General features: G+C 33.5%; 1 protein-coding gene across 1 annotated transcript in view; it reads right to left on the bottom strand.

Annotated features, from left to right (window-relative positions):
• Positions 1-25,640, bottom strand: part of LOC126891902 (NEDD4 family-interacting protein 2) — an 81,650-nt gene that overhangs the window by 19,041 nt on the left and 36,969 nt on the right. Inside the window, exons 2-3 of the mRNA XM_050661252.1 lie at positions 21,140-21,400; positions 6,578-6,689 (exon numbers count right to left, since the gene is read on the bottom strand). Coding sequence (XP_050517209.1) covers positions 6,578-6,689; positions 21,140-21,400 — 373 coding nt within the window. The remainder of the gene's footprint in view (positions 1-6,577; positions 6,690-21,139; positions 21,401-25,640) is intronic.

The following is a 25,640-nucleotide window of genomic DNA, read 5'->3' as shown; positions in this document are numbered from 1 at the left end:
AATACATAAAATCCTAAATTTTCACTTTTTTATCTTCAACCGTTATTTTTTAATAGCCATTTAAATATTTTACATCTATATATATAAAAGAAAGTCGAGTTATGTTAGTTACACTAACAATAACTCGAAAACGGCTCATCAGATTGTTATGAAATTTTACACGTGTATTCTACCGGACTGGGAATAGGCATAACTCTGAATTCATGCCCGTACGTCATAAGGGGGCTTGCCCCCCTGATATATTTTTTAAATTATTTGACAAACCGTTTTTTCTTAATTTTGTATGATGTAGAAGCAAAAGATACATACAATCCTAAATTTTCACTTTTTTATCTTCAACCGTTATTTTTTAATAGCCATTTAAATATTTTACATCTATATATATAAAAGAAAGTCGAGTTATGTTAGTTACACTGATAATAACTCGAAAACGGCTCATCAGATTGTTATGAAATTTTACACGTGTATTCTACCGGACTGGGAATAGGCATAACTCTGAATTCATGCCCGTACGTCATAAGGGGGCTTGCCCCCCCTGATATATTTTTTAAATTATTTGACAAACCGTTTTTTCTTAATTTTGTATGATGTAGAAGCAAAAAATACATACAATCCTAAATTTTCACTTTTTTATCTTCAACCGTTATTTTTTAATAGCCATTTAAATATTTTACATCTATATATATATATAAAAGAAAGTCGAGTTATGTTAGTTACACTGATAATAACTCGAAAACGGCTCATCAGATTGTTATGAAATTTTACACGTGTATTCTACCGGACTGGGAATAGGCATAACTCTGAATTCATGCCCGTACGTCATAAGGGGGCTTGCCCCCCCTGATATATTTTTTAAATTATTTGACAAACCGTTTTTTCTTAATTTTGTATGATGTAGAAGCAAAAGATACATACAATCCTAAATTTTCACTTTTTTATCTTCAACCGTTATTTTTTAATAGCCATTTAAATATTTTACATCTTTGTTGCTATACTCCTCCGAAACGAATTGACCGATTTTCATGAAATTTGGCAGGTAGACTCCCTGCTAATCCGAACAAAACGCTGCTATTTTTTTTTCTCTAGCGCAGTCCGTTTCCGAAATAGCGAACCGTAAGCCGTAGCAAAATTCTGAGCACAGAAGAAGAACGAATAGGAAATTTCATAAAAGAAAAGTGCAACAGATTAACTTTTGGACTCAAATTGGATAAAATATGAATTTTTTAATTTTACGAATTTTCAAAAAATCTTGCTTTCGCGTGGGCAAACCATCCAGTTTATTTAGGTTTATTAGATGAACTAACGAAATATATCATGTACACTACTGCATGTATTAAATGATTGATAATATTTTTTGTTATTGTGATAATTAATTAAAATTTAGGGTTTTAACCTTTAACTACCCGCACATCAAAATATAACATAACTACGGGCGTGGCGTACTTTATACGCCATAAGAAAATATACTTAAAAACAGCGGATTTGTTTTTTTTTTTTGAAAAATTACACTTATTTGTTTGTTATAAACCTTACTCGGCGTCAGCGGATACTTGGAGTTCCTTCTCAGTAAGCAAATTGGGATATATAACTGGAATCTGATTCCATGATAAATAAAATTGCTAATAATATTTTTTTGAAACGATATTTTCACCTGAGAAAAAGTATTGTTTATAAAGAAAAATATATTTGTGCCATAATGACTAAAAAACATTTGAAATATGTACTTATATTACTAATTGTATTACTATAATTGTGGCGTATGTTATCCACCACCTGAAATAACAAATAATAAATTGTAAATTACGATTTTTCTAGAATGCCGATTATAACGAAACTAAATCCAGTGTAAAGCACATTCCAGTGATAGGTTAGATAAATAAACAAAGACAAAAATTAAATTTTTAAATTCATTTGTAGTAGAATTCTTATATGTGGCGTACAAAAATACGCCAGCGCGTGTAGTTAAAGTTTAAGGTATGAATTAAAATAATAAAATTTATTTTACTTTAAAACCTAAACAGTTTTTCCATTCTCTTAGCCAAGCCGCACACCAAAGAAACATGAAACGAAAAACATGAAACATGAAACGAAAAACATGTTTCATGAAAAGAAAACACTGCTAAAAACATCTCAAAGTCCGCCTACTAATGAAACGAGTGTGATTCATGCTCATGACACATTTTTATTTTCGGAGAGTCTCATAAATGGCCGGATATATATTTGTTTAGCAGTGGTTTATTTCCATGAAACGTAATTTACGTTTCATGTTTCTTTGATGTGCGGCCGGGCCAAGGCCAAAAATATTTAGCTACCTACTACATTCTCATATTTTGACGTTTATTTTGTCAGTCGAAATGATTTGTAAATTTTGAGGTTAATGCCCCTTAATGCTAACAACCATATTGTCATCGAGAAAACTCAGTTGCCTCAATTATCTCAATTTAATACAATGTATGTATTTATGTATCTAAATCTATATATTGTATGTTCCCTATGTCCAGCTGAACGATTTACGTACTGTATACGTGGAATATCATATAATTTGTCATATTATGTATCTTTCTTATGTATTGTACCCTCGGAGATCGCTGGGAAAATTTACAAAATCCAGTTTGGCAACACTGTGTGAATGTTGATAGTATCATATCCCTTTTAAGATAAAGAGAACTGTAATTTAGTCCAGACAAATTAATATATTTTTGGCCAGCAAAAATGAGATTTTTCAACCAAATACTGTTTCAAATATGATGTGCAAAATAATTTTTAATTGTTTTCCACTCATTAAATCGTTATCGTCCAGTTATTGTCTTAATTATGTTAACTTTTAATAAGTGTCGACTAATTCTGAATGATTAATAAGTTGTTAAAACATTTTATCTGTAGCGGCTTCTGGAATGCCTTAAAACTATCGGATTTCATTCGAGCATACTTACAAATTTTGCATAAAATATTTGGACATATAATTTTCTTTTTTATTCGAGGAAATTGCATTTCGATCAATTTTCATGTCTAGAAATTCATTTTCGAGCAGTTGATTTTGAGTAATTGATTTTTAGCCATTGCGTTCAAGCAACTGATCTATAATCAAAATTATGACAGATTATCTAATTATGACACACTATCTAAGGTGCAACGAAGTTCACCGGGTCAGCTAGTATTTTATAGTGCGTCTAATAATTTGGCCAGAAACTGTATACTACGAAAAAAACAGAATCTGTTCAGATTGTTATCAGATGTTAAACAACTGATGTTAGCGTTTAGTGAAGCGTTTTAAAGAATTCTTCAACTCAATTTTTGTTTATAATACAGCTTGATAATTTTACAACATTATATTTCTCGGCTAACTTTTGTGAATAAACCTGATCGCTTTTCAACAAAATCGCTTTCTCAGCTATTACATTTTTATTATGTTTCTTAGCGACAAAGGTTTCCTATTTTACGACATATTATTATAGAGCTATAATAACTTCGTGTTCGTCGACACCGACCCTAATTTATTATGCAGGTTATTTTTAATCTCATTTTAGATAAATACGATAAGTAATAAAATAGTATTAGGTATTTCGCAATATTGGGTATTATCAACAGGTACCTATACGAAAATATTTTGGCCGATATTAACTGGTAAATTTCTATGAAATGGGTTTTAAAAATAATGAGATTATTTGGCCGCGTCCGTATTATCTAAATGGCCGTTAGTACAGGTTGCCGATTTTGACAGGTGGCCGTTAACACAGGTTTTACTGTAATAGCATTTAACTAAAATAAAAATTTGTTTCATGAGAAGTTTCATAGAAGAGCTATTTTTTGGGCTTAAATACCTTTAAATTCATTAAATATTTTATAAGTATAGATCAAACCTCGACACCGTAAGGTACAAGAGGACGGCTTAAGTAAGTAAGTAAGATCAAACCTATCAGAGGTAAACTGCACTATGTCACTGTAAATTACCATTAATTACAGTAATTCCGGCAAATTTTAACGTTTCATTAGTTGGATTGTACAAACTGGTTACCTATATGTTATGATTAAAATACGATCGCATTGTCTTTCAGACCGAAAGGTACCTAATTATGGGATATATAAGATTTTTAAAACATTCAGAGGTAAACTGCACTATGCACTATGTCACTGTAAAATATCATTAATTACAGTAATTAAGGCAAATTTGAACGTTTTATTAGCTGTATTGTACAAACTAGTTATATGTTATGATTAAAATATGATCACATTGTCTTTCAGAGCGAAAGATACCTAATTATGGGATATATAAGATTTTTAAAATATTCAAACTGCTCTACTGAAAAGTTGCTTAAAATGACATAGTGTAGTTTACCTCCGAGGTCCAGAAGTAGATATTGAGGTTTTTAAAACACGCGCAATCTTCTAGCTTTGACAAAATCGTTTATTCTCTCTTCGCCGAACATTTCATAAATGACAGCATTTGTTTTTCGCTCCCATCCTATATTCTGTCAACTTTCATCCAAAATTCTTCTTAGTATTTGTCGTTCCCATATTTTAATTTTCTGTTTAGTTGTAGTTTTCTGTAGTTTCTTTGTTAACCCACCCATAAGACAGAGTAGGTCGCAGGATAGTTTTGTACAGCCTTATTTTTGTATTTCTCGATATCTCTTTGGATTTTATTATTCTTTGCAAACTGCCCGCACGCCTGTTTCCTTTTCCTATTCGTAGATCTATTTCTCTTTCTTCTTCGCTTGTATTTGCCACAAGAACTCCCAGATACATGTAATCCTCCACCTATTCCGCTTTTCGTTTGCTTATTCTTCAGCTCCACATATTTTGTTTTATTTATATTTATCTGTAATCCCATATTTCCTGCGCCTTCTAGAAGATTATTAGCTATTTTTTCTAATTCTTTTCTACTCCTAGCCAAAAGTACATCAGCCACATCATCAGCATAGGCTAGACACTGGTGGCTCTTATTAAATATTGTTCCTGCTTCATTCATCTTGCTGCCTCTTATTATCTTTTCAATGTTTATCTCCAGATTAAGGTTGTGGCTTTTAAAGAATTTAGCCATGTTATTGAATGCACTCCTAGCCTTCTTTATTCTACATTTTATTTCTTGTTATTAATTCTTGTGTTAATTATTGTAATTCGCTCATTACCTCTATGTCTTTAATGTATGTTCTTTTTGAATTGTAACCTATGCTCATTTCTTTGTAAACATCTTTGTAAAAATATTTTATATCCTTCGTTTGGTATTTTTCTTCCATATTTTCAAGTTGACTCTCTAAAAGCTCTCTTTTCTTCATTCGGCCCATTTTCTTTACTATTTTCCTTTGCTCATTATATCTTTCTTTATCATTATCATTTTTTGTCTGCAGCAACTTTTGTCTATATATTCACTTTAATTCTATTTCTTTTTCACATTCTGTGTCCAAACATTATTTCTTCTTTTTCCCTTTACTCTTTGTTATATTTCTATTCACAGCTATCTTTATACTATTTTCGAGTATTTGTCAGTTTTCTTTTATGCCATTTAACTGAACTGTTAAGTCACGGTTGTAAATATTTTCTAGATCTTGCCTATACCTACTTGCTGTCTACTTCCTCTGTTTTCAACTCGTCGTTGTTATATCTTATGTTTTGCCTTCTTTTGAGTTTTATTTTTCTGGACAATCATACTTTAACTTAGCTCCGACCTTAACTGAATCAACGTCAGCTCCTCTGTAGTTCTTACGTTAGTTGTAAGTTCTGAAAACAGTCTATTAGTGTATCTTTCAATTCCAAGTAATCGTAACAATCTAGCCCCAGCACTTTGTCAAAATCGAGCACTACATTGCATTGCTGCAATATAATGAAATTTTTTCTATACACAGCGCACATACCATCAATTCATGTATTTAATTTGTTGATAAGAAGTATGTTTGGTTGAGAAACACAGATAAAAATGTTAATCATCTGAAACTATAAGCAAATAATACTGCTTATCACTAAAATGTTATTACTACTTAGAAACTAAAACTAATAGCGGGTATATTATATTATTACAATTATTTGGATTTAAACAAAGTTGCTATCCAAAGTAGTAGTACACGATGTATGCATTAAAAAACAAAACCATTAAAATAATTGGTATTATTATAACAAATTGTAGTAACACGTGTGACAAGGCCTGTGTATTTAAGAACTTTTGGGCCGTATTTAAAATAAAATATTTTTTATAGTGTATCTACAAATATAAACATAACCAATTGAGGGCAAAAATCATAAGAGGTTTTTCTTGTTGTAATGTCTCTCCATTTCGGATTTTGACGACCATCATGGCAATCTGTACTTTGCACACTGCTGTTCTGAAAAGATTTGTGGTTGTTGTGTTCATTTACGTAGATTTTCCAGCCAAGAAATCCTGGTCTTAGTTTTCCATCTATTTTGCTTCTAAAATTAGTTGTAACAATCTTTCGTTGTTTCTCATGATGTGATCGAGGTATTCGATTTTGGCTGTTTTTCTTTTTGTATTCTTAATAAAAGGTCCCGATTAGTAACGTGGTCGGTATATGACTACTAGATTTTTAATAGTCCATGAATATATCAATTATAAAACAATACTTACCAAAAAACGCGATATAAAACATAAAATCAGTTCCTAACAATGAAGTATCTACATCATCAGTGTTCTCAGCATCAATCGTAATAACTCTCTGCCCTGGACGAAATGGTAAAGGCTGTAACAAAAGTAGACAATTTTCAATTTTTCTGAATTAGCTTTTAAAACGGGAAAATAATTTTAATGAGAGGAAACAAAGTCACTATATTTCCGCTAAGAAAATAAAAATTTTGTTTAAACATCAAAGACATGTAAGAAGCAGAACAAAATCACAGATGATGAACAGAAAGATACCAATACGAGCCCAACAGTTATACAGGGTGTCCCGAAAAGATTGGTCATAAATTATACCACAGTTTCTGGGGTCAAAAATAGGTTCATTGAACCTCACTTACCTATATACAATAGTGCACACAAAAAAAGTTACAGCCCTTTGAAGATATGAAATGAAAATCGATTTTTTTTCATATATCGAAAACTCTTAGAGATTTTTTATTGAAAATGGACATGTGGCATTCTTATGGCAGCAACATCTTAAATAAAAATTAAAGTGAAATTTGTGCATCCCATAAAAATTTTATGTGGGTTTTGTTCCCTTAAACCCCCCAAAACTTTTGTGTACGTTCCAATTAAATTATTATTGTGGTACCATTAGTTAAACACAACGTTTTTAAAACATTTTTTCCTCTTAGTACTTTTTCGATAAGCCAGTGTTTATCGAGATATTTTGAATATTTGTCGAATCCACCACATATTTGTATATGGTTACGTATAGTCCTGTCGCCAGTAGGGGTACAACGGCCTCCTTAATTCAGATGGACTTACCCAAGTTTTTTTATGTATTTTGACCCGTAGGACACGAATTTTTCGGGTAACAGTCGATAAGATTGTTATAAACAAAGAACTTGAGGAATCACATAACAGCGATTTTTCGCAAAACAAAACATTTTTTTGTATTTTTTGGGCCATTCTAAGCAAAAAATGTTTTTACAAATTTTTTCGTAGGATGCATAGTTTTCGACATAAACGCGGTTGAACTTTCAAAAAATCGAAAAATTGCAATTTTTGAACCCGAATAACCTTTGATTGAAAAATAAAATAGCAATTCTGCTTACCGCATTTGAAAGTTCAAGTCAAATTCTATCGGTTTTGATTACTTTCATTGCTAAAAATTAATTTTTTTATTGTTAAACAAAGCTATAAACACATAGTGATTGAATTATGTTTTCAATGCATTTCTCATTTGAAATCCAACGAGTAGGCGCGCATACAGACAATTTCTACGTAGATTACGTACATTAAAACGCATGCATTGGGCACGGGAAACACTATGTGTTTATGGCTTTGTTTAACAAATAAAAACTTAATTTTTAGCAATGCAAATAATCAAAACCGATAGAATTTGACTTGAACTTTCAAATTCAGTAAGCAGAATTGCTATTTTATTTTTAATCAGAAGTTATTTGGGTTCAAAAATTGCACTTTTTCGATTTTTTGAAAGTTCAACCGCGTTTATCTCGAAAACTATGCATCCTACGAAAAAACTTGTAAGACTGAGAATCACCCAAAAAATACAAAAAAAAATGTTTTGTTTTGAGAAAAATCGCTGTTAAGTAATTCCTCAAGTTCTTTGTTTATAACAATCTTGTCGACATTCGGATCAACTGTTACCCAAAAAATTCGTGTTCTACGGGTCAAAATACCTAAAAAAACTTGGGTAAGTCCATCTGAATTAAGGAGGCCGTTGTACCCCCCCTGGCGACAGGACTAGTACGATTATAGAGACCTGTTAATAATCTGAAAAATTTACAATTTACATTTTTAGGTATATTTTGAAAAAGAAGCCACATCTCGATAAAAGGTGACTTATGAAAAAAAGGCTAAGAGGCAAAAAAGTTTTAAAAACACTGTGATTAACTAATGGTACCACAATAATAGTTTAATTGGAACGTACACAAACATTTGGGGTGTTTAAAGGAACAAAACCCCCATAAAATTGTTATGTAAACATATTAAAAAAGAAGCCGCATCTCGATAAAACTGGCTTACTGAAAAAATACTAAGAGGCAAAAAAGTTTTAAAAACGTTGTGTTTAACTAATGGTACCACAAGAATGAATTAATTGGAACGTACATAAACGTATGGGGGGTTTAAGGGAACAAAACCCCCATAAAATTTTTATGGGGAGGACAAATTTCACTATAATTTTGTTTTAAGATGATCCTGCCATAGGAATGATACATGCCCATTTTCAATAAAAAATCTCTAATAGCTTTCGATATATTTAAAAAAATCGATTTTCATTTTGTAACTTCAAAGGGCTGTAACTTTTTTTATGAGCACATTTGTACTAAGTTAAGTTAGGATCAATCGAACTATTTTTGACCCCAGAATGTGTGGTATAATTTATGACCAAACTTTTCGGGACACCCTGTATATTCGTCACCTCGACTATCGAGGGTTTGGTTTAGTGTTCAGTCTGATGTACGCCACCAGTGTTTGCGGTAAGAATTTTAGTAAGTTGGTTAATTCGTAGTGATAAAAACTCCAACACAACTTCGTTAGACCGCTCCACAGCGAAAGTACCACGGCACTGACCGTACCAGCCCCTAGTCGAATCGGATGGGTTGGAGGGGTAAGTATGATGTGTATCAGCTTTTGACTTCTTTTCTATTTTCGTCTAAAATTAGACCAATGCGTATGGGTTAAAATGTTTGAGTAGAGATATCTCATATTCCCGACAGTTATTCAGGTTCATCGGCTTTACGTCATATCATTTTTACAATTTTATAATGTAAATTTCATATTAAATCCAACCACTATTTGGTTTTGGGGCTATTTTTGGATGTGCGAGGTGGCATTCGGATTTTTGCAGATAAAGTTAGGTGACAACTTCAACAATAATAATTGACTTATGCGCCTTCTCAAATAAGCCCGGAACATTAATAAAAAAATTAAAATATTTAAAAATTTCGAAAAATATCGATTTTTTCTATTTTTATTGCTTATAACTTTAAAACGATTCATTTTGGAACAAAGTCGTAGGGAAATAAAATAAAGATAATAATTGAATTTTGTATAAAATACGACTGGTTTAAAATGTCTTAAATTATTACCCTTACTGCCTAATAGCAATAAATAGAAAATAAGGGGGCAAAAAAGACTGTTTTTATTCAATGTTTTTCAACCACTTTGGTTGAAGTTAGAACCTTTATAATTTGCTTAGAAAATTCTTACAATATAGGTACTTAAACCGTCCACCAAATTTCATTAAAATAGATCTAATAGATTTTGCATAATAATTTTGCAATCTAAATTTTTTAAAAACTCTGAACAAAAAGTTCAGAAACTAAACAAAGAAACTAACAAAGCCAACTAAGCCTAGTAAGATATATCTCGACCCCCTTAAAAACACCCAAACGCGCGAACACATAGCACAGCAGATAAATAGTAAAATGCACAGAATATCAAATATACCAAACGAAAACAGAACTACTAGACTTGATGGAAGTTCGACGAAAATACAAAAATAGAAATATTATCAAATACCGTGAAATTAACAAACTCATAAAAAGGAAAATTAAACAGGCCAAAGAATCTTGGCTCGAGAATTCATGTAAAGAAATAGAAGACCTCCAAAAAAAGCATGACAGTTTCAACCTCCACAAGAAACTTAAATATACCTCCGGAATTAGAAAACAGAAAAATGCTCACGTACTTAAAACCGCAGACGGAAAAATTTGTGATCACGAACAACAGTGCAAAGAATGGGAGAGACACATCAGTGACCTTTTTGACGATGCTTCTCGAGAAAATGCTCCAAATACTACCTGTGACAACCAATTAGACAGAGGTCCCAGTATACTGAAGTCAGAAGTCATAAAAGCAATACAACAAGCCAAAAATAATAAAGCACCTAGACCAGATCAAATCCCTGTTGAGCTACTTAAACTTTTGGATGAGGAAAACATTACCTACTTGACTACTTTCTTTAACAAAATTCACAACGAAGGAAAAATACCAGATGATTGGTTGGAGTCACTGTTTATAACATTACCAAAAGCAGGCCCACCAAATGCAGCGATTTTAGACTAATCAGTTTGATGAGTCACACACTTAAGATACTTTTACGTATTATACAAAACCGAGTATTCCTTCTGTGCGAAACTAGAATGGGTAATAAGCAATTTGGATTTAGAAATGGTCTAGGAACTAGAGAAGCACTATTTTGTATGCGCGTTCTATTACAAAAAAGTTGTGAATTCCCAAAGAACGTTTATGTTTGTTTCATCGACTTCGAGAAGGCATTCGACCGAGTACAACATGATACACTTTTCGATTGCCTGCAGGCAGCAGGACTATATAAGACTATATAACCACTACGATATAAGACTGCTGAAATACTTATATTACAATCAAGTAGCCTCTATCCAAATTGGAGACAGTCGTAGTGAAAAACTGCCGGTAAAACGTGGAGTACGACAAGTTTGTGTTTTATCACCCACCCTTTTTAATCTGTACTCTGAAGAAATCTTTAGGGAGGCTTTGGATGACAGACAAGAGGGAGTAAGGCTAGGCGGAGAAGTAATCAACAGTATTAGATACGCTGACGATACAGCCATTCTTGCTGAAAATTTACAAGATCTTCAGACACTACTAAATCTAGTCAGTGAAGCAAGCTATCGGAGAGGCCTTAAAATCAACATTTCAAAAACAAAGTGGATGGCAGTTGGAAAGATTAATATAGATCAAGGTCAGCTTTCTCTTGATGGAGAGGAGTTAGAACGGGTAAATCATTTCAAGTACCTTGGCAGCTGGTTAAATGTAAATTGTGACTCTGATGAAGAGATAATAACTAGGATCGAAATATCACGGAAGGCTTTTATGACCTGGAAACCAGTTTTATGTAATAGAAACCTGTCGATGAATATTCGAAAGAAGGTGCTGAAATGTTATGTGTGGTCTATCCTATTGTATGGTTGTGAGACATGGACGTTAAAAACCACAATGCTAAACAAAATAGAAGCATTCGAATTGTGGTGCTATCGACGAATCCTAAAGATATCGTGGGTTTCGCACACTTCCAATGAAGATGTTCTTCAAATGATGAATTCGGAACGTCTGCTCATAAGCATCATAAAGAGGAGAAAAACAGAATACTTCGGCCATATAATTAGAGGACCTAAATACTATCTGCTTCGCCTTATAATACAAGGAAAAGTGGAGGGAAAGAGATGGATTGGTCGAAAGAAACTTTCATGGCTGCGTAATATTAGACAATGGTGTGGCTGCACAGTAGAAGAATTATTTCGCGCAGCAGCCGATAGAGAGAGATTTCAGGAAATTGTAAACATGATGACGGCCAACGTCTGAATACAGACACGGCATCTAAAGAAGAAGAAGAACAAAAAGTAGACCATTTCGAAGTTTGCTATTTTTTTACATATAAAGAGGTTCTCTACCTATCTAATACACTTTACAGAATTAAAATCGGATTATTTAATCGGCCTCAGCACTGTTTTAAAGTTATAAACAATGTTTTGGCTTATAAACAAATGCAGTAAGGACGTTCGAGTTGGAATAAATTCATTTTCTTGAGAATGGGCAGCTCTGGAGATAATCCTGAAACAGATCGGTTTTTATTTTTAAATTATAATTTTTTGGAATAAATATCATACTAGTGACGTCATCCATCTGGGATGATGACGAAATCTAAATATTGGAATTAATTTAATTCAAAAAATTTTTTTAATTCAAGCCCTGTATAAATAATTATGTTAATGTTTATATTAGTGAATACAAAATTGAATAGCCTTTCGATTAAGCTATGGGAGCGTTCAAGTATTACGTAACGCAGTTTTGGGGGGAGGGGGGTCTTGTAAAACGTTACGGCGCGTTACATGGGGGGAGGGGGGTTCAAACAGCGCGTTACGTAACATTCTTTTTTAACTTAAATGAAAAAAAAAACTAAGGAATTTCTTTTATGTTTTACATAGACCCCTGAATTGTATTATGTTGCACCCTCACGCTCCGCTCATGTTCCGACAACAAGACAATTAATAATACCTATTCAAGTGAAAAAATCTTAATTTGTATCACAGATGAAGCACAGTAACATCTGTTTCCAATAATTAGATGGACCTCTCTCCACAACAAAAGATTAAAAGCTACAGATGTTATTTAAGAGGTTGCAAAGGGAACTACATGTTCATAAATCATGTATGTTTTCTGAAATCGTTTTCTGCAGTAGGTATTCATTAATGTTTTAAATACGCAAATTTTCAAATTATTTAAAAATGTCTTTAAATAAAAAGCATTAAATACAAAACCGACTATATTGATACTAAGTTTACAAAATTGATAGATATTAAAAAAATAATACCCTTATTTAAAGTGTGATTCCTGAATTATTAATTTCAAAGTTTTATGTGATTAATATCTTGACGAAAATTATACATAATTTCAAAATTTCGCCTTGCATTATTCATAATAAATATACCCTACATAATACACATTTTTGAGATGCGGTTGTTAAGCATCTTCTAAAAACAAAAATATACAGGGTGTTTAATTAAAATTAAAGATAATGGACTATGCTAGACTTGAGTGAATCACCCTGTATATTCAAATTTATGTTTAAATAGTCCATAGTTGAATTTAAAAGTTGACGTATCCTAGCGTTTTTATAATTTTCTAAAATAATGACACATGGCAACAATTTTATTCCATAAGTGGTTTCCATACATTATAATTTTAAATAATCACCCTGTATTATTCATAAAGACCATGAAATCAGATCGTTAAGCAGCTTTTAAAAATATAAAAATATACAGGGTGTTAAAAAATAAAGCTTATGGGCTACAGTAGGCTTGCATGAATCACCCTGTACATTTAAATCTATGTTTAAAAAGCACACATTTTTATATATGAAAATCTACGGGTCACAGCGTTTTTTAAAATTGATTAAAACAAGGACAGAAATAATTTTATTCCATAAGTGCCTTCTTATATATACAGGGTGTTTCAGAAAAAGGTAACACGATCTCTAAGATAGGTGAAAAACTGAAAAATAATTGGGGTTTGCTTAGTATAAAATTTTTGTAACTGCATGCGTTTTCACGATACAGGGCGTTGAAGAACAAAAAGTTTTACACATTTTTTCACTATTTTTCCGAAACTACTGGCAACATCGTATATTATTTGAAGCGTATAAAAGCAAAACCAGACATTTGACATGTAAGTAGTTTTGAGTAAAACGCAAAAAACCTACCAAAATCGTAATTTGACACCAATGAACATCGCGTTTGAACCAAAATTTTCTATCTTTGATAGAGATAGTTTCTACTAAACAAAACATAAATTAGACTTGCTTGTAAAAAGATATTTTGCTTTAAAAGTTAGACATGTCTTGTTTTGCACCTAAGAGTTGCACATGTCTGCTTATGCATCTAAATGAACCTCAACTGATTTTGTATTATTTCTTATATTGATAGCTTCGTGTCTGATACTAACAAAAAAGGGTCGTAATAAAATACATAAAACTAAATTTAAAAAAGAATGCTTTTAATGAATTTAAAAAAGAATTGTACAAAATTAATACAAAAACTAAATTATCAAGTTAATATCTACGGCATGTTAAACATAACGGCACGTGACTAAGAAGTCGCATCCGGATTGGTTTGATGGCAAATGTCTGCTTTTGCACGTAAAAAGTGTACACAAATGTCTGCTTTTGCATCTAAAGCTAAATTTAAACTACGAATAATGCCATTCAAATGTGTGTTTATGAATATAAGAGTCAGAAAATCGGATTTATATCAATGTTTACATACGGAATCCATAATACTCATTTTTTAAAAAAATGTCAAATGTCTGGTTTTGCTTTTATACGCTTCATTTGTTATACAAAAATTTTTACTAAGCAAAATAAAATATTGAAATAATAAATATATTATTTTATTTTAAGTTTTTATTAAAAAAGATAAAATATAAGAATGCATGAGAAGAACAATAAAGGATGAAGCCAAAAATGTATGTAAGGATGGGGCCCAGCAGGGTAAATGTAAATGTAGGTAAATGTAAAATTAGTAATAAAAGATTATTATTCTAAGTTTTGGACATATTTCATGTCATGGGACATGAAATTACGATTGGCAGGGATAACCAGACACATGAACTAAAAAGAAGAATCGTTCTTGGGTGGGCAGCATTTGGAAAACTGATTGAAACTTTTAAAAGTAAGTTGCCCACATGCCTAAAGAGAAAGGTATTTGATCAGTGCGTCCTCCCAGTCTTGACGTACGGATCAGAAACACTTACCTTACCTAAAGCCTCGGCTACCAAACTAAGAGTAACGCAGAGAAGAATGGAGCGGTCAATGTTAGGAATAATTCTGCGAGACAAAATAAAAAACGAAGAAATCAGGAGAAGAACAAAAGTGACTGACGTCATCAAAAGGATAGCCAGGTTGAAGTGGAGATGGGCAGGACACATAGCCATAATGACAGATGGGCGATGGACAAAAAGGTTATTGGAATGGAGGCTAAGAGAAGACAAGAGAAGCGTCGGTTGACCGCCTACAAGATGGACAGACGACGTAAGAAAGCTAAATAAAAACTGGATGAGAGCGGCGCGCGGCGCAGGATAGACGTGGTTGGAAACGAGGGGAGGAGGCCTATGTTCAGCAGTGGACTTTTGAGGCTGGATGATGATTGTAAGTTTTTATTATTACCTCAAATGCGATTAAAATAATAACAAAGTTCTTTTACCGGGCTTCCGGTACTTTTCGCAACCTAGTTTTCCATTTAGGTTCAAATGGTCACTTGGGTGTTACGTAACGTTTAGGTAGGGGGAGGGGGTACATAAAAACGTTATGGTGCGTTACATGGGGGGAGGGGGGTCAGAAATCTTCAAAAATTGCGTTACGTAATACTTGAACGCTCCCTATCACACGGCACCTATTCTCATTAAAAAAAATCATCAATTACGTCATCACGCCCAGATGGATGACGTCACTAGTATGATATATATATACCAAAAAATTAGGATTTAAAAATAAAAATCGACCTGTTTCGGGATTTATCTCCAGAGACGCCTATTCTCGAGAAAATGAATTTATGCCAGCTTAAACGTCCTCAATGTATTTGTTTATAAGCCAAAAAAAGTGTATTAGATAGGTAGAGAGCCTCTTTATATGCAAAAAAATTAGCAAACTTCTAAATGGTCTACTTTTTCTTCAGAAAGTTTTTAAAATATTTGAACTTTTTTAAAAAAAATTCAGGTCGATTTTACTGAAATTTGGTGAACGATTTAAGTATGTTGTAAGAATTTTCAAAGCGAATTACGAAAGTTCTAAATGCAACCAAAGTCCAAAGTGGTTGAAAAACATGCTTATTTTGCCCCCTTATTTTGTATTTATTGCTATTTTGCAGAAAGGGTAATAATTTAAGACATTTTTAACCAGTCGTTTATCATACAAAATTCAATTATCTTTATTTTATTTCTGTACCACTTTATTCCAAAATAAATCGTTTTAAAGTTATAAGCAAAGAAAGTAGAAAAAATCGATATTTTTCGAAATTTTTAAATATTTTAATTTTTTTATTAATGTTCCGGGCATATTTGCAAAGGAGCATAAGTCAATTATAATTATTGAAGTTGTTACCTAACTTTATCTGCAAAAATCCGAATGCCACCTCTCACATCCAAGTCAAAACAGATCCGCCCTGGTCTATCTGAACACTTATTATATGTAATCCATTTTTGGATTTTTTAGAATTTTAATACCAATTAAAAAAATTATAATAAGGTATACAGCCCCCCCCCTCCACTAAAATATTAAATTCCTGCACAGTGTAACGAGCTCAAAATTTTTAATTTGCGGGATATGAAAGCTCATAAATAGCTCGTAAATCAGCGCTATTTGTTATTTAATTTCTGCAAGTGGGAGGCCAGCTCAACAGGGGTTTGTGAAACCTAGGAACAAGTTTGAAAATCTTAAAATTGCCATGTGGCGTTATGGGGATTGTAAGATTTTCAAACAATGTAAGTTTGTAAAATTCACAAACTATACCATTTTACTGACATAATACTGCTATTCACTTAATTTTACAGCAAATTGGCGGCAGACGAACGAAAAACAAAAAAAATCCTGCCAACATCACAGATCACAAACAGAAATCTTATCTATACGTAAACATACGACGGGAACAAATAAAGGTTCTTCTCAGAACCAACTGACTAGAGATCTCGGGCCGTGTATCCGAGTCTGTCACCTTAACATCGAGGGCATAAACAAGGCAAAATGCCAAGTGTTGCAAAAAATCCTACACGATAAAGACATTGACCTGGTTGCCATACAAGAGACCCATACTGAAGACAAAGTCCAGCTTGATTTAAGGGGAAAGATACCTGGTTACGATTTACTGGGAGCCACTTATGATAAACATTACGGCGTCGCAACCTTCGCAACCTACACTCGCTGCAATATAGAAAATGGTTTCCCGCTTTCTGCTGCCAATGAAAATAATATACATGAGGTAGTCACCAAGATTGGAGATATTACCGTAGTTAACATATACAAACCTCCAGCCACTACATGGAACCCAGAAGTGCTAAAGACTCATCCACATCCAACTATATACATCGGCGACTTCAACAGTCACCACGAAATGTGGAAGTACACCACGAATGATGAAAATGGGGAGGCACTAGTAGAATGGTCCGAAGAGCAAAACACATATCTAGTTTTTGATGCCAAAGACAGAGGAACATTTAAATCAGCTGCACGGAGAAAAGAATATAACCCAGACCTATGTTTTGTCTCAAAAGATACCAATGACAGACCACTAACAACTGCGAGAAGTGTCCATGCAGACTTCCCACATACTCAACATCGTCCTGTGCTTGTCACCATCGGAATATCAATTCCAAGAATTAGATCATATCCTCGACCCAGGTGGAATCTTAGAAAAGCAAACTGGAAGAAGTTCTCTGAACAACTAGACCGGACCTTGAGCTGGGTCCCTCCAACCAGCAAACATTATGAGAGGTTTGTGGGTGCAGTAATAAGCGCTGCCAAGGAAACCATCCCTAGGGGGTATCGCAAAGAATATGTGCCAGGATGGACTGAAACATGTGAAGACTTATACACGAAGTTTCTCGAAAGTGGTGACCTAGAAATAGCCGATGAGCTTTTAGACAACATCGATACAGCTAGACGCCAAAAATGGATAAAGACTGTCGAAAACCTTGACTTCAAAAAATGAAGCCGGCAGGCATGGTCTCTGTTGCGGAAAATTGGAGGAGCTAACCAGCTGGAATCCAGAGAGTCTAAAATGTCTCCTAAGAAGGTTGCCTCCCATATAGTATCTCTATCCAGAGCTCCACGAGATCGAACACATACTACAAACGTGAAAAGAGACTTAAGGGCATTAAAACAAATGAACAGAACGAACTCCGAATATTCAGCAAGAATACTTATTTCTGAAATCACACATGCGCTGAAAGAAATGAAATCAGGTAAAGCACCTGGGTTTGATGGTATCCATCCAGAGTTCTTGATACACAGTGGTGCATACACGAAACAGTGGCTTGCAATGTTCTTTAATGATATACTTCAGTCAGGTAACATTCCTTTCTCACTTAAGCGAACAAAGATAATTGCAATTCCGAAACCGGGCAAATCAAACGATAAGCCAGAAACCTACCGGCTTATAGCTCTACTCAGCATGGTATATAAACTATTAGAAAAGCTTCTCCTCAACAGAATTAGTCACAGGATACTAGAAGATGTCCCCATTGAACAAGCTGGCTTCCGCCCTCATCGAAGCTGTACGGACCAAGTGCTGTCATTAACAACTTTTATAGAAGCTAGTTTTCAAAAGAAACAAAAGACAGCAACAGTATTTATAGATCTAACAGCAGCATATGATACTGTTTGGAGAAATGGATTAATATATAAACTGGCCCGTATTATCCCCTGCAGAAAGATAATTAACCTCATTGACAACATGCTGACAAACAGAGCCTTCCAGGTTATAATGGGAAAGGAGACGAGTAGACAGATAAAACTTAACAATGGTCTTCCACAGGGTTCTGTCCTTGCCACTTTACTTTTCAGCCTCTATATTGCTGACATGCCTGAAACCGAATCTCGGAAGTTTGGATATGCTGACGACTGGACCCTTGCAACAAGCCACCAATCTTTAGAAACTGCAGAAATCACTCTCACGAATGACTTATCCATCCTCAGCGAATACCTTAAGAAATGGAGACTACAGCCAAGTACATACTACAAAAACTGAAGTATCTGCTTTTCATCTCAACAACAAGCTGGCAAACAGAGAATTGCGAGTGTATTTTAATAACAAGCTGTTAAAACACAATAAATACCCGAAATACCTTCGGGTTGCTCTAGACAGAACGCTCACATTCAGAGAACACCTGACGAAAACAGCAGCAAAATTGAAAACACGCAACAATATAATACAGAAACTCTGCGGCACTACATGGGGGTCCACAGCATCTACATTAAGATCCTCTCCGATCCAGGTTACCCCCTCTACAATCTGCTCAAGCGCTGCAGCAATCCAACTTTGACTTAAATACCCGATGGAGAGAAGATTGGGAAAGTAGGACAGATCCGCATTACCATAGTCTACCGGACATCATAGGGAAACCTGGCGAATTTGAACGTCCCCGTAAGATTTGGGCAGCCCTTAATCGAATTCGAACAAACTGTGGAAGATGCGCCGACTCCCTCTACAGATGGGGTAAACTCCCCTCGCCTTCTTGTGACTGCGGCGCTGCAAGACAGACGATCAGTCACATTGTTCAGGACTGCCCACGCAGAGCATACACAGGCGACCCTATAGACTTTGTAATGGCAACCGAACTGTCAATCGAATATATAAAAAAACTGGACATCTGTTTGTGATGCATTGTATAATGCATAAATCTAAATGTATTCTGCGATGTACTTAAGCCATACGCTAAATAAATAAATAAACAGCAAATTAACTGTAGAATATAGTGGCGTTTGTTGGTGTGCCTGGCTGCATTGTTTTCGCAGCCTACCTGCCTTATTTTGTTTGGTTATTAGCAGTTACTTCATACTGTCCCATTATTTAGCCATCACTATTTTTTTATATATTTAGATGATCCTTAAGACCTTAATCCTTAAAAAATAATAAATATGTGTTGTAATTATCCATCAATACAATTATTGCTTATTTAGCATTATTATAGAGCAGTCATAACCATTTGAAACAACTCAAGGAGTTAGACAAAGGGGAAGTCTCAGCCCAGTGCTATTCATAAATTAATAGATGAGATAGTGAAAGACTGTAAGAAAACTTTCAAAAAATACTGCATTGGTTGGAACAGAATGCAAATGATAAACGCTGAGATGTGAATATTTGTAGCCGACATAGTACTCGTTATGGAGACAGCAGAAAAACTAAAATACAACTTCGAGGAATGGAACATAGAAGCAAGCAAAGACAACTTAAATGTAAAGAAAGAGAAGACCCAGATAACGAAAATAACAAGAAGACAAGGGACGGAAGATCAAATAGAAGTCATGGTAGATCAACAAAAAATAATACAGACAAATTCATACAAATACTTGGGAACAGTAATCAACAACAAAGGAGACATCAAGGACGATCTTAACAACAGAATGGAAAACACAGGAAAACTATTCCAAGCACTAAATAGAGGATTCCTTAATAATAAAGAAATATCAACAAAGACCAAGATGACAACAACACAACAAGCAACACAAATGCTTTTAAAGCATGTATTTCAAACAGTAATGAATACTTCAGAAAACGTGACTGCATATAATATGGACTTCAGAAAACAGTAAGAGTTTGAGAGTGAAAACAGTTACATGATTTATGACTTTCTCTTACAACCTCTTGCTCTAAAATATCCCATCTGTATTGTTCATCTTTTGTTCTGCAAAAAGGTCCAGCTAATTATTGCAAACACGTGTTACTGTTTTTGATCTGGTTACAAATTTTAAGTTTTTTTCACTTGAATAGATACTATTGTCCTATTGTAGCAGGCCCGGAACATGAACGGAGTATGAGGGGGCAATATAATACAATCCAGGGGTTCCCCATAAAACATAAACGAAAGTTGGGAGATTTTGATTCCGTAGTTTTGTTTATTTAAGTTAAAAAAACAATGTTACGTAACGCGCTATTCGAACCCCTCTCCACCCCATGCAACGCGCCGTAACGCTTTACAAGACCCCCCTCCCCCTAACTGCGTTTACTGCGTTACGTAATACTTGAACGCCCCCTAAGGGTGTCTATGGCGCTCTCTGAACGAACTGAAATATAAGATGTATCTTGATTTCGTTTTGCAGCGAAATTATTATTCATCTCTAATAGAACCACAGAAATGAAAACAAATAATTTTAAATAAAAAATGGGAAACAAATAAGTAAAATCAATTTTCAATGGAAAGTAAGATAAATCAGAAAGACTATAAGACAGATAAGTCTGTTAAAAACATAATAAAAGAGATAAAACTGGATTTATACATAGGACTACTTACCCTTGTACTAGGAGAATTAACCGGAATGGGATTATCCTGTTCCTCCAAGTGCTTTTCTCTTTGAACCTCTTCGTATGTTGGCAACTTGGTGCCCTTCGTAGCTACTTCATACGGGGGTGGAGCATAGTAGTCAGCTTTGGGAGGAGGAATGTCCTCTTGAGATGAGCTAGCCGCCATGCACACTGGACTAGATATCGGACTGGATGCTGCACTTGGTGGATTATTGTCTACGGATATCTCTTGCGGGGTATTGGGTGAATTCTGAAATTATCATAAAATAAATATTTCGTACAATTTTTATAAGAAAGTTCTAAGACAGTTAGCATATCCATTTTTAGTGCATTCACTAAAGGTTGATAAGAGCTATTACCTTCGATTTCGTTGAACCTCCATCGATTTGCATGAAAATTGGTGAGTGGTTAGAGGATGTCTCAAGGAACAAAGTTGACACGGCGCCAACTTTTGATAAATGGCGCTTTTTCCCCTGGGGGTGGATGCCACCCCTTCTCGGGGGTGAAAATTATTTTCTTGAAAATAACCCCATACTTCGATAGAGGGACAAATTCTAAGCAAATTTGTTATATTATAACATAAACTTATTAAACATTTGTCAAAGCACTTAGAAACATCTATCAACTGAGCCCCCGACCAAGTTATTTGCATTAAAATTTATGCACCAAAATTTTTTCAAAAAATTTATCTTTAAATTTTTTCCAAAAACTGTTATTGTGTTTTTTAAATAACTCCGTTAATTTTTACGAGATCAGATCAGATAAAACTGGTAAAACATTCAATACAGAAAAAACCAAAATTTGGTTATACAGTGTGTCCACGGATGGGGTGTCCAAGAGGACACACTTTTTTATTTTTTATTTTAGCGAAAAACGTTTTTCTTGATAAAAAGTTTTGCTTGTTCTAAAACCCCATAAAACGAAAAAAATTCAAGTTTTTCAAAATCTGCTTAATTTTGTAGCCAATTTTATGTAAATCCCTATACATTTTTTCACTAAATTTGAAATCGTAACAATAATCTAGTGTTGCCTAGCTACAATGTAGCTTAGTAAATAACTGTCAACTCCGATAAATAATTTGCCAATTGTCATTTTTTCGACAATGTTAAACTATCAACAAAGAATTTATCTCATAAAATTTATGCCGAAAAAAATGACAATTCGTAAATTATTTATCGGAGTTGACAGTTACTAAGCTACATTGTAGCTTAGCAACACTAAATTATTGTAACGATTTTGAACTTAGTGCAAAAAATTATAGGGATTTACGTAAAATTGGCTACAAAATTAAACAGGTTTTGAAAAATTTGAATTTTATTTCGTTTTATAGGGTTTGAGAACAAGCAAAACTTTTTATCAAGAATGACATTTTTCGCTAAAATTGAAAATAAAAAAGTTTTTCCTCTTGGGCACTCCATCCGTGGACACACTGTTATATCATTTTTTACGTATATTGAGTATGTTTGGAGTATTTTAAAAATTTTGATTTTATTTAAATTTTACCTTTTCAAAACTATGCATTCTAAACCGGTCAAAATTGTTGAAATGATAAAAAATTCAAAAGGGTTCTCTTATTTTTATCATAACTTGCGCAATTCTAATGCTATTAACTTCTTCTGGAGCTACGTGAAAAACAGCTTTAAAACATGCATTTTTTTACGAAAAAATAAAATCTTTGATCTTTAATAACTTTATATAACAAATTTTGTTTATAATTTGTCCCTCTGTGGATTAGTGGTATTATTTCTAACAAAATACTTTTCACCCCCGGGAAGGGGTGGCATCCACCCCCAGGGTAAAAGCGCAAGTTGGAATCATGTCACCTTTGTTCCTTGAGGTATCCTCTAACTACTCACCAATTTTCATGAAAATCGATGACGGTTCAACGAAATCGGAGGTGAAAACCTTCAGTTACTGCCCTATTTATAAGGAAAGAAAAAAAATGATCGATGTAGCCGTTGCTGAGAAACAGTGGTTATACTAACTTTACGGTAAAACTAATAGAACCATAGTTATATCCCGGCTTGGACAAGTACTACAGGGCTCATCTTGGTGGCATATTTTGTTGCTAATTAATTGCTGTAGATTGGTACAATGACCAATCTCCAAAAATTATCCGATCATCCCCTAGCGCAAAACTTACCCCCGGAAAAATCGTGATATCGGCCCAAAATGATGAAACTAGAAAGTAAGCCACATAGTTCGGAGAAATAAGGAAAAAAATATCCTGTTGGTGACACAACCCCCTCCAGGCCGAAACCAAATTTTTTGAGTATTATGGACATCTATAATAATAACCTATACCTATGTTTCCTGCAGCCGATTTTGATGATATACATAGTTATAAACAAATGAAGATCAAAAAATGATAAATTTTCGCTTTTTTCGTCTATTATCAAAAAGTTAAGAATTTTAAACAAATTTGAGAGTAAGAAGCCCATAAATCGTATAAAAAACTTCAATATGGCGTTCGCTGAATATGTCTATCCTTATTGGTTGCTTAGAAAATTGCAAAATAAATCATAAATTTTGGGTTTTTATAAATATTCATAACTTATGTAAAAATTAACTTGGAACCTTCTTACTACACCGAATGCTGAGACTTCTGGTGCTTAAATCATACCCTAAATTTCAAAGCAATTGGTCAAATGGTTTAAAAGTTATTTAATTTGTTTTTCCCAAATTAATTTTTTTGCAACCCTGTAAGTCAGAAAATGATGAAGTTACAGTAATACTTTGGATAGTTTATGAAAGAAGAAGATTTACACTATTAACTTAATTAAAAAAAAATGACAAAAAATAATTCTAAATATTGCAAAATTATTTTGTAAGAACATGTGAATTAAGAAAAGGGGGGGGGCTAACTTCGTCCCTAATTGTCCTAGGACAATTGTTTTTCTTTCTAAATGTGTATAAAAATTCAGTCTTTCCAAATATGAAAAAATAATTTTGCTACGGGTAACGGTTAAAAAGTTATTCTAATTGTTTATAAGTAAGCAAAAAATCAACATGTTTTTGCAAAATAATTTTACACTGTTTAAATTTACTTTTTGTCATTTTTTTAATTAAGTTAATATTATGTAGTATCAATGTTTTTCTTTCATAAACTGTCCGAAGTGTTACTGTAACCTCATAATTTTTTGACTTAGAGTGTTGCAAAAAAAATTAATTTGGGAAAAACAATGTACAATAAATATATTATACACGGCTCACTAAAATAATTAGTTACGCCCCTGTACTACTGATTACTTAAAATTCAAGTAGTATTTATGTAACCTTTCTGGAAACTCCAGGTTATTGTTGAGACTCGCATTTGAACCCCTCGCCGGGGCAGATCGTCAAAAGCTTCCTAACGAGAATCATCTCTAATCTATCGACGCTCCCGCTATTCGTAAAAAGGCCGCATTTTACCGGCTTTTTTTGCTATCGTTTTATACCGCTCAGATAATTCAATCTGCTCAGTATTATCGACGATGATTTATTTAGCGTATTAGTGAGTGCCTTACAAATGAACCAAATGGATTATGGAATTCAATCAGAGCTCTGATGTGACACGTCATCAAGGAATAAAACTGTAAGTACTCTACATGTATGTGAACATAACTTATTAGTCGTGATACTGTATGCATTTTGAACCATATACCTCTCGTAGCAAATATTCTTTGTGCCATTTATGCAGATAATACTTTAAATTACATATGAAAAATCGTTATCTACTCTTAACCAGCTTACCTATGGGAATATACTCTATAACCGTACAATAAGTATAGGTTACTATTGTTAAGGATACTTTACGTATTGCCTAAACATTTCTGGTCCTTCGAGCCGGATCATATTAATTATTTATTAATTAAATCCTCAAGGTCCTTCGTATTTGCATATTTTGATAATCTCTATTCTGAGAATAACGGTTTTTCATTTATAGTGTCTTTCTGTTGCATTTGGAAATTTCCAAGCCACGCCGCCCCGGCACAAAAATAAAATATTCCTCTCTTTCTGCACTCAAATTCTCAGTATTTAACCCAGCACGTCTCTACAATAGCTGGTAGGTTGTTAAGCCCGGTCTACACGTGCAATTTCAGAAACTACTTGCTTTGTTCAAATAAAGGAGTCGTTTTGTTTGTATGAAAAAATATTTGCATATATTACATTATTTTATTTTCGTAAATATATTTTTCTGTTTATAGTATACAAAAAGTGTACTCATTTCTTGGCTGATAGTACGGGTGTTATAATTTTAACATTGTTTGTTCAACCTTTTGATTTAAATTAAATTTATAATTTTGAATCCGATTAAGCCTGGTTCACAGGTTACAAAAATTATTAAAAATAATTTTGTTTTCTTGCATAAATTGTAAGTTTTTGCTACATTTAGCTTCGCTTAAGCTCATTTTACACTTCTAGAAAACTATAGAAAATAAATAATTGTTTTTTCCTTCAATTTAATTAATTTAAATACTTGTTAAGGGTGTCTCACACTTGCTGAAAAA

This window comes from Diabrotica virgifera, chromosome 9 (assembly GCF_917563875.1).
Source record: "Diabrotica virgifera virgifera chromosome 9, PGI_DIABVI_V3a".
Classification (NCBI taxonomy): domain Eukaryota; kingdom Metazoa; phylum Arthropoda; class Insecta; order Coleoptera; family Chrysomelidae; genus Diabrotica; species Diabrotica virgifera.
The sequence above is the reverse complement of the archived record's forward strand: the minus strand, read 5'-3'. Positions and strand labels throughout refer to the sequence as shown.